Below are 17,921 nucleotides of genomic sequence, written 5' to 3'. Positions count from 1 at the left end.
TGTAAGAGTCCACAGGAGCATCTTTCTAATAATTTAAGCACTATGGGGCTGTTAATGACTTGGAATAGTCTAGGGAAAGTGAGACACCAGGAAGTCTGAAAAGTATATAGAAACTTTTTACTTGAGTTAATTATAACTTATTTTATTAAACAGAAGAAATGTCCTTGAACAGGAGGGGATTGTATTACACTTCCAAATTATAGCCTTGTTACCACTATGATGTCGAACTCTTTCATTTAAACTGATTGGTGAATTCAAAGCTCACAATTTAATAACTACCATGACAGTGAATTCTAATCCTGGTTAGTAATTATTGGCTATGTGGGGTGGGGGAGAAGGGGGGTTTCTTTATGCATTTTCTGTGTAGATCTTCACTTCTATATTAGTTGGGACTATAGTAATTTTAGTTGTGGGTGGGGTGGGGTGGAGAATGACCAGCTTGTTTGTTAACTTAATTTTCTACTTGTCCGTCCAGTTTAATGCCTCCGGCTGTGGAAGTACAAAGTTCTGCATAAGGAATCCTCCAAAATGTGATCCTGGGGCTGCCTATTGTTTCTTTCTGTCCTTCAAACAAAATAACCACTCAGTACTTATTGAAATGAGTGGTCCTAGTGAAGGATATATAGCCTTTGCATTATCTCATGACCAGTGGATGGTGAGTATCCCTTTTACAGTATTTCCTATGCCATCTAAGTAGCACAACAAAATACATAATTTATTCTTAGTCAAGAAATTGAGGATGAAGACTGGTGTAGCCCCACCATTCTCAGCTGCATGTCCATCAGATTTTATAAGTTAAATAGACCTGAGCCTGAGTAGTAGTCAGATGAGAACCCTTCACGAGAAACTGAAAAGGTGATAGTGGGACTTCCCCCACTAATAATTACTCCCATGTGGTGCTCGAGAGCACTGCTGGATGGAGGTGGCCTCTTACAGGTATGGATAGAAAAATGTAGTCCCGGACTAAACAGTTGCATTTAAGATCCTCTGGCACTCTCTGAAAGAATGAGAACTTGCCTTCTGTCTTGGTCAAATTCCAGACAGTTATGTTGTGGCATAACTAAATTCCTGGGTAGTTGCAGTTAGAGGTGGTGGTCTCCACTGCCTATCCTAAAAGGAATCTCTGTAAGGTGCTCTGTATGTTCACTGTGGTTTCTGTCCAAAATAAGTATGCAGTTCAGGGGTGGATGCAGTCATTCCCGAAAGCCCTTTGGAGATTCTTATGGCTGAAGAGAGTTACAATGTGCAAGAGTATTATGCACTAGTCTGTATATCTAACTTCCTTACTGAACAGAGTAACATTCTTAAAGCATTTCTATGTGTCCATTGTCACAAGAAAAAGTAGTTCTTCACTCTACAAATATAGGAAGAAATAACATTCTCTTCTTTGACCTCAACAGTTAATTCCAGTTTTAATCACATAATTTGATAATGTAAATTGATCTATTTAGCTTAAATAATCAGAGGTATTTATTAATACTCCTAGAAGTATTTGTGACTCTGGCGATGTGGATGGGGATACTTTGTAGAAAAAGTAATAGAGTAATTTTATTTATAAACAAGTATCCGAGGGGTAGCCGTGTTAGTCTGGATCTGTAAAAAGCGACAGAGTCCTGTGGCACCTTATTGACTAACAGATGTATTGGAGCATAAGCTTTCATGGGTGAATTAAAATGCCACCCCTTTTTGGCACTGATGTTCAAAAGGTCTAGATGAAAACACTTTTAGCATCCCCAAAACACTGTCAATGGGCTGTCAGATACCAGGATCAAACCATTTTACAGACTATCCTGGTGCTCACTGCATAAATACTTTTAAAAGTACATGTACCATTGACCCCTGGTGGTAAGCCTTTATCATTTCAAGCACTATATCTTACAGTGTAGGGTGTATTGTGTTGGAGTAAACTTTTTAACTATAACATTATCTTCTTCAACTTAACAATGCAAAGATTGGTATTGGCATATAGCGTGCAATTAAATAACTTTTAATACCTTGTATATTTCTAGCCAATGTCATTCAAAAAAGTAGTTTTTCCATTTGATTTTGAAAGTTCAAACTTTCAACTCTTACAATACTTCAGGCTATACTCTCAGTTTAGTTGCACCATTGTAAACTTGCTGTAATGGCAATGAAGTTACTCCGGGTATAGTGCAGGTGGAAAGGAGAGCTTGGACTAAACCATTCATCTGCATATAGCTTTGCCTATAATTACTATCTAAATTGGGGGAAAATGCTTTTATTTTCAGGGTGACGATGATGCATATCTGTGTATTAATGAAGATCACCGTATTAATGTAAACACGGCCTATCTTAGTGGGCGAATTCCTCCTGTGTTGGACTCAGAGGTATGGTGTGTGACAGTTAAGACACTTTGCATGCAGCTGGGTTCTAATTTGTCAATATTTCACTGATGTAGTCTTCTTTTTTTTTTAAATCCAATAGCTTTGAATGAAGCTAGTAAGGCAGTAGTTCTATAAGTAGCCATCTTATGATAAAGACCCCAGGATTTTTCCCTTTCTGGACTCACTGACCCACCTCACATAGAAGGTGCTTATTTCTGATGCATAAGACATGTCGAGACCCAGATCTGTTGCTGGCTTCTTTATTACTTCTATTTGAACAACCTGTGAGGTAGTTGTCTGTTATTGCCCAGTCTATGCTAGGGAAACTTTCTAAAAATCTCCTACCATTGCTGATGGAACTCCACAGTGTAAGTGATTTTTCAAGAGCCCTGCAGTGACTCTACAAAAGGTTAACTGAGAGTAAAAATGGTAGGAGGGAAGTGACTTGCTCAAGGTCATGCTGAGATGGCAGACAAATGGGTAATACAATGCAAACTTCCTGATTCTGTTATCCAGGGAAGCACTCTGTCTTTACCCTTATGCCCTCTGTGTGACCTTGAGCAAGTAATTTAACCTCACAGTGCTCCTGTGCATCTATTGTCTTTTTAAAATAGCTTTCTGTAAATACACCCGTGTAAGACACAACTTTGTTAGTCACCATTTTGAAGACCATGCCCTAAAATGTAGTGTGTGAAAGCATGTCCCTGCAGCTGTTGCCTAGAAGCCTACCACACCAAGAGAACTCTCAGATTCTTGCTGGCATCGCTGACTATGCTGGTGCAGCTAACTCTTTTTATGATATGGGCTATTAAGAGATAGTGAACATTGGCTCATTGTCCAACATTGGTCAAGTAGAGCCAGGCCAAAATCACTGGCCTTGAGGAAGGAGTGGAGTAAATGTGTTTTCAAGTTTGAAAGACCCCACACAACGAGTATTAAATGTTCATTGTATGTTTCATAGAATGGCCTTGAAGATATCTCATGGAGGGTGGCTGACGGACTTGTTCAGTGCTCTTTCAGAAGAAACCTTCGTCTTCCTGCTTATAAAGGGAGGTTTAATCTAGATGCTAATTATTATATATTTCTGGCAGATGGGGAGGCGAGTGAGGGTAAGTCTGATTGAAGATATGGGTTAAATATTCACATTTCTCAAACCATGCTAAACAAGGACTATCCCCTATAAGGTGTATTAAAAATAAACATGAGAAGTAATCTGACTTCTGTCTCAAGTTTCACATGTAACCAGTGAACATGACCTTAATGTGATGAGCTCTGGCTCATCTCTGGAAATGTAACAAAAATCTGGTTTGCTCTTAATATAAATGTGTTCCATAACTATCTGGTGCTTGGAGTAGTATTCTTGAGAGAGAATCCTATACAATTTTTAATAGGGATTAAACTAAAATGGAAATAAATAGCATTGTGTACAAGATGTTCTTCAAAACCCTATAGATCTAATAGAGAGTGATCTCTTTTCTTTAGGTAGATTATGCATGTTTATATTTTTTTGAAAAAATCTTGGGGGGCGGGTGGAGTTTAATCCAAAAGATTCCAGTCAGAATCTGCAGAGGTGAAATTTACAAACACAATCGCCATCCCCCTACAACACATGGTGCTCACTGAATTGTAAACTAAGGATAGGAGGGGAAGGGATACAAGCACAGCAACTTTCATTAACTATCTATAAACTACTCTGTATCTTTGCATAGGAGGTCTAATTCACAAACATCATCGTCAGCCTCTGATCACCAATGGAATGTACAATGTCACAGACTCTCCAAAGGATGTAGGGGGATCCCGCTCTCCACTTCTTCTTAAACTCCATGGCAAGTTACAGTTCTAACAGCAAATACTAGATTTGCCCAGTGCTGAAGAAGCTACTGTTGATTGCAGAAAGAAGGATGAAAATTTTGTAAAGAGGCTATTTCCTGTGGTGTCAGTCCACTGGGGTATCTGCTTCCCCTGATATAAGAGCTGGTTTGGAAAACTAGGGGGGAAAGTAGGGAAACTTTTTTTTCTTAATTTTAAAAAAACCTGACAAACTGTAACATGGTTTTGCAGGATTCTACTCATCCAGAGAGAGGAACTTGTTTTACTCATTTGTCAAGCATATTACTAGCTCCCTTGTTTTAAAGGAATTTTGTCGTCTTATTTTTAGGACTTGGCAGTCTAAATTTAGAATTGCATCTCTATTTTGAAGTTCCCTTTTTCCAATACTATGTAAAGTAAATGTGTATCATGAGTAAGGCTACATTTTAGTCATAGATATTTTTAGTAAAACTCATGGACAGGTCACAAGCAGTAAACAAAAATTCATGGCCTGTGACCTGTCCATGACTTTTACTATATACCTTTAACTAAAACTTTGGGCTGGGAGGCTGGTGGTGCTGGGGATGGTGGTGGTCCGAGACCACCGCAGGTGTGGTGTGTGGCCTGGGACCCCTTCTGTGCGGGGGAGAGTTGGTGGGGCTGGCAGGCTCCCTACCTGGCTCCAACCAGCATGTCCTCGCAGCTCCTAGGGGGAGGGGTGGCCAGGGGGGCTCCATGTGCTGCTCCTGCCACAAGCACCAGCTCCCATTGGCTGGGAACCGCAGCCAATGGGAGCTGGGGAGACCACACCTGTGGGTGTGGGCAGCGCATGGAGCCCCTTGGCTCCTCCACCTAGGAGCTGCAGGGACATGCCAGAGGGAGCCCCCCCAGGTAAGCGCCACCCCGTACCCCAAACCCCTGCCCGAGCTCCCTCCCACACACCCAAACTGCTGCTGACCCAGGGACTGCCTGGCTCAGCTGCAGAAGTCATGGAGGTCACGGAAAGTCACGGAATCCATGAGTTCCATGACCTCCGTGACAGACACGCAGCCTTAACCATGAGACACTCATTAGGTGGTGGTTTGGAGCCTGAGCCAAAGCCCATTGAAGTTAATGGGAGTCTTTCCGTTCACATTAATTGGTTTTGAAACAGGTCCATAAAGAGCTGAATGAAAATTCTACTTTCTGTCAAAGAAAGACCTGTTTTGAATTAACCCGTTAAACTTTTGATACTAAAATCTAACTCAAAAATTCTCTGTGTAGTTGCTCACCAAAAAACCTGTGGTCAGCAGATGAAGCACAGGCTGCTCATTACTGCCTCTGTTTTGACTTGTGCTATTGCACAGTGAACCGGCTCATGGAGGCAGCAATAGACTGCCCTCTGGTTTGGAAGTGAAATCTATATCTTCATGCATGTGCTTTCCCTGACCTGGCACCGATCTCTCTACAGTGCTATCCATACAGATTAGTCCTATTATTGACTGGTCTCCGCTCAAAAATAGATATATAACATAGCAAGAGTACACCAATGTGTGAGGCATTTTTGAACCAAGTACCAGAAGGATTTGACCCTCTACTCTTATGTTCTTCTAAAGTTACATTTTGAAGCTTGTCCCCTGCAATATTTGGTCAATTGTGTTCATATCCAGTGTTATAACCAAATTTTCACATGTGAATATTTTCTCCTTCAGCTTCATTAATGTTTGTTGCATGGATGACTACAGTTAGTATTGGTGTTATTGTTGCCAGATTCTTCAAACCAGTTTGGCCTCATTCGTTGTTTCAGAAGGAGATTTGGTTCCAGGTGGGCAAAAAAACTCTACATAAAAGTTTAGCTGTATGTATTAATCTTATTACAAATAGAATAAAACACAAGAGACTGTCATGCTCCTTAAACTACATCTTCTTTTATTTCTTGACCTGGGGTGCCACGACAGGTCATAACTTTCATTTGGACTTGTGAAGTACAATGAGTTCAGTTAGGTATTGTCTCCTATTTACAGTGGACTTTGTCTTTACTAGTAATCTCTGCTTGCCTGCCAATGTAATGCAAACTCTAACAGTTTCCTCTAAATACACTGCCACTCCTTCTTTTTAAACCTATTTAAATGTTCATAGGTACATCGTATGCTGATGTTGACCACAGTGCTTCTTACGAGCATCGCTTTTGTTCTTCCTTTTATATACAGAGGAGGCTGGAGTGAAGTGAGTAAAACCTTTTTGGGCTGCCTCTGAGATTTGAAGTCTGTATTGTTTCCCGGATAAATGTCATTTGAAGTATGAACAGTAGATTTGGTTTTTTTTAATGTCCATGACATAAGTAGTTATTTAATTCCAAAGAAATTACCATGAAAGCGGTTACCTCATTGCTGTGCTTGAGTGGTGATCTGAAGACAAAGAAGTACAAATCAGGCATTTACCTTGTTTTCCTACTTACTGCTTCTTTCAGTTGAAAAATTGCACTTGAGTCACCTTTTCTGGCTTCCCCCTGTGTGTGAAAGACCTTGTTTGGAATTATTCTACCCACTTTGAGCCCACTTTTTTTTTTTTTTTCTAGTTTCACCACAGAAACTAGAGATGAAAAAGATCTAGGTCCTGAATCAATCTGCTGCTTCTTCCCCCTCCCCTCATCCAGCTAATACAGGATTCTTCTGTGTGGTATAATTTTCTAGTGCTTTATCTAGCCTAATTTTAAATGATGGAATGCAAAGCACTTCTCTTAAGAAAACTGTTCTATGTGTGATGATGGTAGTTGACAGCAAGTTCATCCCAACACTGTCTGAATCTTCCTTTTCCTGTTTGTCCTTTGCTCTTAGTTTTGTCCCCATGTTCCACTAGTTCTGTTTTTTCTCAAGCTGCCTTTTACACTATAAATACCAATTCAGTTTTAAATTAATTTAAAAACATACACCAGGAGAAAAAGTGCTTCTATTCATAGCCAAGACTTAGACCAAAAGGTATGTGAGATGGGAACACTAGTAGCTGAGGATAGGGGCTTGGAATGCACCTGAAAGAAACGGTATTAAAATAAGGCTTTGCAATTGTGTACAGTTGTTCCTGACCTGTTCTTTGGTCTGAATGTTGCTTCCATTGTTTAGTATGAACGTCACAGTATTAATAAAAAGAAATCCTTTGTTCAGTGGGCAGGTTTTCACCCATACCTTGGCTGTACCGTGATGGCTCTGGCAATCTTTCAACCTCTGATGGCAGGTTTCAGACCACCTCCTCATGCACCAAGGTACACGGATATTTACACTCCTTAAAATGTTATAATGTACTTCTCCAGGAGATTACACTGATAGTATACAAAACAAGTTTTAAACATGTTTCATACAGATACAAACTTTATATTTTTTTCAAGATAACATGGCATGTTTAAGGATCTTCTTTTTTCCCCCCCAACCTTTGGAAGATTCCATGTTGGCAACTAAATTACTTGATATAACACTGATTATTTTTTCTTCTTGTAGAAGGCAAGTATTTAACTGGGTTCATTGGAGTACTGGCACAACAGCTAGAATACTAGCTGGTGAGTAATTGTAATCCTGTCTAGGCATATCTAGTGTACCTCCTTGTTTATAGCCCATTTGTAACTTGCTTAGGCATCTTGAGATACATTGGTATTGCAGAAATGGAGTGGTGGTTGAACACTAGTTACTCAAACATGGATCTTAATGTAGATGACTACTTCAATCTTGTTAATCACCAAAGTGGTCTTAGAATAAGGGTTTTGTCTGTATGGGCTATACAAACCAGACTTAACCCTGTACAATAGCAAGGGTAAGCAACAACCAGACAAATTTTTACAAGCTTGCTTGTATATTCAAAGCTCCTCCTCTTTCCCTAAGTCTCCACCTATCGATATGGAGTACTGGGACCCCTTATGTGACTTTCTTGTCTTCAGGGACTCTGGTGGCCCATCTCCTGCATGAGGCACCTCTCTCTCTCCTCATCTTGTAGTTTTGGGGGGAACCATTTGTTTTGTTCTGTTTTTTAAATTATATATAATCACCAGAGTTTTCAAATCAGTTGCGGTCCTCCATTTATTTGGAGGAATTTGTTACCATTGTGGCTGTGTATCACATCATTGTCCTTTTAAACCTCTTTTTAGATTAGCATGTTTACAATCTATATAGTAAAGTAGCTCTGGACTCTGAGGTTATTTCATAGGATCAATGTATAACAAGGATCATGGTTATCCTGAGCCATACAGTTAGAGATAGTTGGATGTGGATTTTCACTCTTAAGCCTCCAGAAGTATATTTAACTCTTGATAACCATTCACCCACTAAGCCATAAGCTTGTGTTACTTTGTCTTAAGGACAATACTGTGACGGGTTGGATCACAGAAACCCCCTTGGGAGCTGCCACCTAATGTGCAAAGACTACCTCTGCTCCTGTTTTCCCTGCCAGCTCGGGACTCCAGCACCCTGTCTTGCTGAGTCAGACACTCCTGTCTAGCTCCAGCACAGACCCAGGGTCTGAATCACTTGCCCCAAAGCTGCAAGTTTACCTGAAAGCAGATCACAGAAGTCTGCTTGTCTTTAGCACTCAGATGCCCAACTCCCAATGGGGTCTAAACCCAGATAAATCCGTTTTACCCTGCATAAAGCTTATTCAGGGCAAACTCATAAATTGTTCGCTCTCTATAACACTGATAGAGAGATATGCACAGTTGTTTGCTCCCTCAGGTATTAATACATACTCTGAGTAAATTACTAAATAAAAAGTGATTTTATTAAATACAGACAGTAGGATTTAAGTGGTTCCAAGTAGTAACAGACAGAACAAAGTAAGTCACCAAGCAAAATAAAATAAAATGCGCAAATCTATGTCTAATCAAACTAAATACAGATAACTTCCTCACCAGTTCCAGAGCACTCCCTTTTACAGGCTAATCTCCTTTTAGCCTGGGTCCAGCAATCACTCACACCCCCTGTAGTTACTGTCCTTTGTTTCAGTCTCCTTCAAGTATCCTGGGAGGGGTGGAGAGGCTCCTTCTTTAGCCAGCTGAAGACAAAATGGAGGGGTCTCCCACGGGTTTAAATAGACTCTCTCTTGTGGGTGGAGACCCCCCCCCCCGTCCTATGCAAAGTCCAGCTCCAAGATGGAGTTCTGGGGTCACCTGGGCAAGTCACATGTCCCTGCATGACTCAGTCTTTACAGGCTGAAGCCATTGTCCACATGGTATCTTGCATGTCTCCAGGAAGACTTCTTATGTGGATTGGAGCATTCCAAGATGCATTGTTCCCCAAGTGTTTCCTGATCAGGTACTTAACCTGGCGAATTCCTTCCTAAAGAAGCTGACCAAATGCCTCACAGAGCTTACTTAGAAACCAAGCAAGCATACAGCCCATATTCTTAACCTCAAGTAGAAAATGATATATATGTACAAATAGGATGAATAGATACAGTAGACCATAACCTTTACGGAGATATGTTACATGGCACAGGCAGCACAAAACATATTCCAGTTACGTCATACATACATTTATAAGCACCCCCTCCCCATGAAGCCTTATGGGGTACACGGTCACAAATACTTCTCAATGTTTCTTTTCACGTCTTTAAACTATGTCTTTGTTTTAACAACAGTCGTAACTATGTTCCTGGGAATGGACCTACCAGCACTCAACCTTCCAGACCCATGGGACACTTACACAATGATTGGATTTGTAGCTTGGCATGTCGGTATTGATATTCTCCTGGAGATACATAGCTACTGTCTCATTCGCAAAGGTACAAACCAAACAATACGGCTAGTGTCACTGCCTTGCTTGCCAGGTAGTGCAAAATAGGACTTCCCAGGTGAAATGCAAAAACTTGGATAATTTAGTTCACTCAGTTAAGAGGCTTAAACCAGCCTCTAATTTTGTGCTTGCAAATATCGGCTCATTTAGGTGATTTTGGATATGTGAAATAGATGCATGGATGACTACTTGTATGTAAATTTGGTGACCACTCTTGAAAACAATAAGTGAATTGTTTTGACACTTTTTTTGGTTAGACTCTCCTGGCTATAAGTGCTGGTACATTTTTGAATTGGCCTGTGTGCCATGAAATCCCAAAACTTAGTGCCAGAGGGTCACGCGAATCTCTAAAATGTACACCAAAAATCTTCTGTTTGTGTTGCTAGCTCAACACAGCCTTTGTGATAGTATGGGGAAAGTCAAGCATAGTGTGGGAGTGAACTCAGTCCTTTGAAACTAGGTGGGAAAGCAGGTACTGTCGCTTGAGATCCTCTCTGATAAACCATTACTGTAACTAGCTGTGGCTGCCTACCTATGAACAGACTGGTCAACAGCAGGGGACCTTAAGCACAAACACTATTTGAGCAAAAATGGGTAACTCATTAGCTGCTAACTACAGGGCCTCTGGCCCCATTGAAGTCTGAGAGTTTTGAAGTTAATTTCAGTAAGGCCCAGGATTTCATCCCAAGTTCTTATCTTCACTTTGGTCAGTATCTCACCAGGAGTCAAGATTACACACACAAGTAAATAAACCACTGCATAGTTGTCAAGAAGGATGGAGAACGGTTGTTACAGTCGGGGTGAAAATAATATTAAACTCTTACCTGGAAGGGGCAGGGCCTCGGGTAGAATGGGCAGGGCTGGAGGGGTCATCCGCCCCCAGCCAGCCCATCTGTGCTGCCTGGCCTGTGCTGCCCGGGGCTCCAGCAGCAATTTAAAAGGGCCTGGAGCTCCAGCTGCTGCCGTGGTGGTGGTGGCTGGGAACCCCAGGCCCTTTTTAAATCGCTGACCCTGGGGCAGCTGCCCCTTTTGCCCCCCTGCCCCCAGTCAGCAGCCCTGCCGGTACCAGCTTCTTACCGATACACGGTACCGGCCTACTTTCACCCCTGGTTACAGTAGACAGGAAGGGTGATATTTACTAATAAAATAGCTAAATTGGTCTCTTCTCTTCATTCTATTATGTGGAGAAGTGGGAGGAGTTAGATGCTGTCTATACATGAGGGGAGAAGAATTGGGTGACTCTCTGGTTACTGACTTGAGTAACCAGAGGATAGCAGCATCAAATGCCTCAAAATGAGGTGTGTGGGGGGGGGACAGAGGATTTTTGGAGGAAAGAGGAGTTAAATTCCAGCTGACCATGAGAAATCCAGGAGACGATGTAGAAATCCTAATAGAATTGTCCTTTTTAGCAGTGGCTCTCAACCTTTCCAGAGGACTGTACCCCTTTCAGGAGTCTGTTTGTCTTGCATACCCCAAGTTTCACCTCACTTAACTACTTGCTTACAAAATCAGACCTAAAAATACAAGTGTCACAACACACTATTACTGAAAATTGTGTACTTTCTCATTTTTACCATATAATTATAAAATAAATCAATTGGAATATAAATATTGTACTTACATTTCAGCATATAGTACATAGAGCAGTATAAAGAAGTCATAGTCTGTATGAAGTGTTTGTTTATGCTGATTTCGTGGTGCTTTTTATATAGCCTCTTGTAAAACCTAGGCAAGTGTCTAGATGAGTTGATGTATTGCCTAGAACAGTGCTTCTCAAACTAGGGCTACCGCTTGTTCAGGGAAAGCCCCTGGCGGGACAGGCCGGTTTGTTTACCTGCCGCATCTGCAGGTTCGGCTGATCGCAGCTCCCAGTGGCCGCGGTTCGCCGCTCCAGGCCAATGGGGGGCTGCGGGAAGCGGCGGCCAGTATGTCCCTTGGCCCGCGCTGCTTCCTGCAGCTCCCATTGGCCCGGAGCAGCGAACCGCGGCCATTGGGAGCTGCGATCAGCCGAACCTGCAGATGCGGCAGGTAAACAAACCGGCCTGTCCCGCCAGGGGCTTTCCCTGAACAAGCGGTAGCCCTAGTTTGAGAACCACTGGCCTAGAAGATCTCCTGCGTACCCCTGGTTGAGAACCACTGCTCTTTAGCATTGAAAAGACAAAACACCGAGTGTCCTTTTATGCTTCTGGCAAGCTCTTCCAAATTTTCATTAACCTTCTATCCTTATTTCTACTTAACTGTGAACACTGAAGTGTAGGCCATGAGAGGATGCACTGCATGAGGCTTTTTCAGTGGTGTTTCTGAACTGGCTGTAGAGACGCCTGTTGATCAGGCTTAATACCATGCCATCCATTGAATTAATCAACCATTAGCCAGAAAGAAGTATGTGTGAAACATTGCATCTCTTCTTATCAAGTACAAGGCTAACCATATGTTTGTTTTTGGTTTTACAGTTGAAGTGATTGATGAGGATAGAATACAAATTCTGCAGTCGCTTACATCGGCAGAGGCAGAGGCAAGTTGCTACCTTGTAAAGAAAAGCACATACCGTGAAATACTTTCCAACACTGTAATTGTGAAATGTGTATTTTTCTCTTACAGGGTCATACATTTAAAGAGATTGTGTTAACCATCTACATCTGTGGAAATATAGCATTCCTTATTACCTTCCTGGCAGCAATCCACCAACTATGAAAACTATGAATTTCTGGCAAGGACATTAGATGTTGAGCATTTGCAGTGAAATCAAGAGTGAAGCACCACTCAAGGAATTCTTACAGATACCAGTGTTGCCTCAATACCTTCCTGAAGTTATACTTGAAGAATAATTGTGTGTGATGATAATTCATCTGTCTGTGCTATCATGATCATCAACAGAGAGAATGTATGTTTAGATTCTAAAGACTGATCCTGCAGTCCGGCCCAAACTACTTTTGATATATATATATTTATATTTTTGGGAGTCTTTTCCTGAGTAAGGACTGCAGTAACTCTTTTAACCCAGTAACTTAACTTTTTGTTTGTTTTGTGTAGGCTGAGAGGGTATGATTATAACTACTGGTTGGTATGGGTGGAAATCACTGTTTTGAACTTTTGTCGTCATTCTCTGTACCTACACGTATATTATTTGGAATACTGAATAGACCAGTCCTAAATCTGCTTGTCATATAGTTCAGTTTACCATGTTGCTTAATGAATAATGTATTGCCTAAATGGCTCTTATTTAAAGTATGTGATGTTGGTATTGTGCACTCCAAAAATCTGTGCTCAGAATGATTGTCACAAACACTAGTTGATGCATCAAAGACTACATTGGCATATTTCTCTGCAGTTAAATGCAAAACCTACACTTTCTGCTCTAGGAGCAGTTCCATATAACACACAAACTGGGCTGAGCTTCAGTCCTGTAACTTTGTCATTACTTGCATCAATCATAATTTTTTTTTTAATCTTTAGACTATAAAGAGAAGACACACTGCAAACTCATTATGAGAAACTTTTAGCGAAACTATTCCGCAATGTGTCTATATAGTCATAGTGTCTTCTGGCCACTTAAGTCAAAATATCTGTTCCATCACTTTGTGATTAAACATGGTACTGTTAGAAAGGAGGAGTTTTCTTGACCTCTTGGTTAACCTGATAAAAGCTGCTTTCCCACAGCTCTTTTTGAATTAACATGTCCATCCAACAGGAAAATGACCTTTTGCTTCATGTGCACGGGAATACTTGTGCGTGGGGGGGTGCCTCTCCGCACTTTAAGCAGTAAGGGATTCCCATAAGCAACATCGGCTAGATAAAAGCAACCCTCTCCACTTCTTGTTTTAAATTGTTTGGTTTTTGTTTTGTGGGTTTGTCTAGGGGTGGCAGTAGCTCTGCCAAGTATATAGTCAAAGCATTCTATAAGCAGTGTTTTACTAGTGTATAACTGCAATAATACCCCCTGTGAACCCTGAACAGCTTCCTTTCATGCTTTATTCTAGTTCTGATGTTTCAAAGCCTAAAGATCTAGGTATAATAACAGAATATTTTGCCAACCAGGGAATACCTGACTAGCTGTGAGGGGTGAGATTTGGGATGAAGAAAGGTATATAAAACCAGACCTATCCACCCACCACTCTCTTAGCAAGCATGATGTAGCTGTGGAATTTGTCACAGATGGGGATTAAGTGGTGGCTACCGATTGTCTCCTGTATAACCCATCTGTACTCCTTCCATTTGGTACCCACTAATGTAGTTGGTTAAAGGAGCAGCTCAGTGTAGGGCTCAGGCTGTTGGTTCAAGCTTATTTTCTTCTTGGCTCCTCCAGAGCTATCTTAACATGTGTTTCAGCCCCCAGCTGTTGATTGGTAACCTCACGGGCAGCAATGATAGCCTTCAAGTGGCTGTAGGAATGCGAGAGAAGAACCACCACCAGCAGAAAGGAGGGAGTGGGGCTAACAAAAAACAAAAACCCACCAAGCAAAAAGAGGAAATACTTACCAAAAACCCTAGGTGTGGATACAGAAGGAAAGAAATGGCAGGAACTATACTGGGATATGAGTATGGGAATTGATTGCAATGGAATATGGGGATTTCATATGAGCAGAGCAGATCTAAAGTCACTAGGGACTCTGCGTACAAATGTATTTCTTTACAGAAGAGAGAGCTGTCAAACCAGATATTTCACTAGGTTTTTATTCTTGTTTAATTATCAGTGTTGAGTTCTTTTGCATGGTTTTTACACTGATAGCTGTATGTGCTGTGTACTCTGATACCTCAAACATTGTCCATTCTGTCATGGAAATGTGAACACCGTCTTGATTTTAAAAAAACCAAAACATTAATATAAGTACTTTGAAATTAAAGTTTCTCTTGTCTTTTTTTTAATGGGATAAAGACACTTCAAAATAAAAGCAAGAGAATAGCTTTATTTAGAAAATTCCCCTTTGATCTGCTGCTGCTTTTCTCTCTCGGACATCACTTTTGTACAGTTATGAATTTATTTTCTAAATTAAAAATATTGTGTAAGATTCCTTCCTACAAAAGAAAACCTATTCAACTTTTAAACCTTAAAGGTCTGTTTCTTTTTTTATTAATCTCTTGCACTACTGGCCTTCCCCAAAAGGGTTTCCAGGGATTGCTGCTCATGTCACCTTCCCAGATGATGATAGTGAGACTAACCTGCTCATCTCAAAAGGAGGGGGGGAAAAATCACTGGATCATTCAGCTAACATTTATCACTTGGTGCTCCTTATTTAAAGTCTCTGCACAACGGGCCTGACCAACACCCAGTGAAGATAGTAGTTTTTGAATGAATGACAATGGGTGTTGGACCAGGCTCAGCACAAATAGGAGTACAAAACACTGCTCAGGTATGTTTTCTGGAGCTTGCCCCCCTTTCCTCTTTTATAACTCTGTTTAATGACTGATGGGCCATCCCATGGCAGCAGCAGAACAGATGGCACTGGCAGCAGGTTTATTTCCAGAGCCATTGAGAGCTACTAGTATTCCTTTCCAATCGTTTGGTAATCTAGCTTTAAATAAAGGCGGGTGAATTATTGTTGGGCTGTATCTTTCTAAGGCTATATCTTGCTATTAAAATACATTCAGTCAAAATGATAACTAATTCTGTGGGACTGATTTGATCATGACACAATCAAAACTCCCAGCTGAAATCCAGAGGAATTTTGCCTGTGTAAGGGAGCATAGAATTAGGCATACCGATTTTTGACTTCCTCCATGCAAGTCATTTCATGTTTAATGTACTATATTACTTTACTACCAGCATCAAATCCTGCTTCCTTACTCCTGTGTGAAATCCGATTGATTTCAGTGGGACTACTCCAATGAGAAGGTGAGCAGGACCCCTTACTTCCAACTCTTTGTGACACAAGATGTAATTAATCACATGAATAGTTTCATTCTGGTAATGCATTTCTGCTTTAAAGCCATATTCTGGCTCCACTTACATTGTGTGATTGATGTTAACAGAACTGCTCCTCTGAGTTAGGGTTTAAGGATCAGGGCTTTGGTTAGAAGTCATTTCTTCTGTAATCTGTTATGCTGAAGTTCTGTCACCCTCCAATATTCCCAAAGAGGAAACGAAGGATTCTGAGGTGCAGTGTAAACTCACTCCTGGGCCAAATTTTGTTCCCAATAAAGTCAATAGGGCCAAAGTTTGCTCCTTAATGCAAAACTCCTATTGCTGAAGCAGTGTTTCACCCTGATCTACTTTAGAGGAAAAATGAGTGGTGAAAATACACACAAGTGATGCTATAAAGGTGCTGGAGACTGTCAATTCCCTTGACTATGAAAACTGTTCAACAGAACTTTAATTTAAAATTATATGCAGTGGTAGCTTGTACAGTGCACTTTAAGTAAAAGATTTCTTCCTCCCAATCACTGTGACTTCCTGCATTGTTGCTACCTCGTTTGTTCTTGTCAACAAGTACCAGCTGGAGAAAATGTATTTAAAATTACTCCATATTTCCTCTTCCTCTTAGGATTTGAAGCTATCAGGGATACATAAGTGGACAAAGTTGTTTTGTCCTCTCTTTCCTGCTCACTGCAGCTTTTGTGACACTACGTGGCGCTCTTGTTCAAATAACATGAAGTCAGGTTGTTGGGGGAGTTTTTTTCTCCTCCCTCCCCAATTTTTAGAACTGTAAATGTGGGGCAGGTATGGGAGATATGTACAAAAGAGGGTCAATAAAAAGAAATTAGCCTAAAGAAGTTTATTATAATTAATATCAAAATATTAGATAATTGGGTGAATAAACTGAATATTGAACTGACTGCGATTTGGTTTACAGAGCTTATATTTTCACTTGTACAACTTCACTAGGGTTAAGTTCCAAAAGTCTTTATTTAGTGGTTTAGTAGCAAGGAAAATCCCAGTCTTCTTTTAATGCTCTTCTCTTCTCCTCCTCCCTGCCCCCCCCCCCCACTGCCCTTCAGTTTAGTGATGCACTGAGCTCTTGTGTGCTGAGATGAGGAGATAAGTCACTGTTAAAAACTATGCTACCACTGAAAAATGCTGGTGATTGTTTTGCTAATGATAGTCTGGCCACAGGTATTGAGGGTGTAGGGGCAGCATATTTCCCCCAGCTGTGGCAGCACAGGCAGCCTGTGATTAGGGCATTGTACCACGCATTTCTCATGAATTCAAGCAATGTTTATGTTGACCGATTTTTGGATCAGCTCTGAAATATATTTAAATTGGGCATTAATACTGGAGCATTTTCCTTACATTGTGGAAAACTACTTAAACTACAGTACTTAATATACAGAAAAAGGAAGGGACTCAATCTTCTTAGGATGGAAATGCCTGAGAGCAAATGTGGTACTAGAAGGAGAACGGGGTGGTCAGATTAGGGGGAGAAAACAGACAAAAGGGAAAAGCAAAACAATACGAGACTGTGAGATTACTAAAGATGGAAGGAGAGAGAAAACAATGCAAGTGGAAAAGAACTACCACCCAACAGCTTCTGCCTTATTCAGTTTTATTTGTTCATTTTCCTGCATTTGGCCAAGTTCTAACATTTGAGATTTTGCAGCCCTACATTTTAAACACACGTGTGTATCTCTCAGAAGGTGTTTGTGTCAGGTATGATGACAGCTCACTAGATGGGGAGCTAAATAACCAGACCTGGGTTTGCCAAGCACAACAGGGTGCTTTGTGTGAGTTACACCTAAGTCTATCACCAGATTCAGCACTAGCTATTGCCTGCTCACTGACTATGTGTAGGAGTACAGCTATGGAACGCCCACCCACAGCCGGCACGGTGACAGACAGTTACTACCTACTGAGAGAGAATTTGGATTTGCTTTTACATCCCTGCTGGGTTGCAGCTGACTTGAGAGAGCCTCCTGATAGGAGCTACAGCCTGAACTGTAATTATTGACCAAAACATTTTTGAACCAAGTCCTCAGCTGTTGGCAGTTGCTACCAATCCATCGGAGTCCAGTGGTGCTACATCCGTTTATGCTATGGGAATCTCTCTGCATATTTACATTCCATCATATTTCTACTTTAAAT

At 41.0% G+C, this 17,921-nt stretch overlaps 1 protein-coding gene across 6 annotated transcripts in view; it reads left to right on the top strand.

Annotated features, from left to right (window-relative positions):
- The window catches only part of FRRS1 (ferric chelate reductase 1), a 29,106-nt gene extending 14,358 nt beyond the window's left edge, over positions 1 to 14,748 (top strand). For all 6 annotated transcript variants that reach the window (XM_065409720.1, XM_065409722.1, XM_065409721.1 and 3 more), the window contains 11 exons: positions 476 to 655; positions 2,250 to 2,348; positions 3,307 to 3,454; positions 4,055 to 4,171; positions 5,846 to 5,958; positions 6,273 to 6,359; positions 7,295 to 7,392; positions 7,625 to 7,683; positions 9,750 to 9,893; positions 12,358 to 12,419; positions 12,506 to 14,748. In XM_065409720.1, coding sequence (XP_065265792.1) covers positions 476 to 655; positions 2,250 to 2,348; positions 3,307 to 3,454; positions 4,055 to 4,171; positions 5,846 to 5,958; positions 6,273 to 6,359; positions 7,295 to 7,392; positions 7,625 to 7,683; positions 9,750 to 9,893; positions 12,358 to 12,419; positions 12,506 to 12,598 — 1,200 coding nt within the window. In that variant the 3' untranslated portion in view covers positions 12,599 to 14,748. The remainder of the gene's footprint in view (positions 1 to 475; positions 656 to 2,249; positions 2,349 to 3,306; positions 3,455 to 4,054; positions 4,172 to 5,845; positions 5,959 to 6,272; positions 6,360 to 7,294; positions 7,393 to 7,624; positions 7,684 to 9,749; positions 9,894 to 12,357; positions 12,420 to 12,505) is intronic.
- Positions 14,749 to 17,921: the final 3,173 nt, after the last annotated feature.

Source organism: Emys orbicularis, chromosome 8 (genome assembly GCF_028017835.1).
Source record: "Emys orbicularis isolate rEmyOrb1 chromosome 8, rEmyOrb1.hap1, whole genome shotgun sequence".
NCBI classification, from domain to species: Eukaryota; Metazoa; Chordata; order Testudines; family Emydidae; genus Emys; species Emys orbicularis.
Note: the sequence above shows the minus strand (reverse complement) of the source record. Positions and strands in the feature narration are given on the sequence as shown.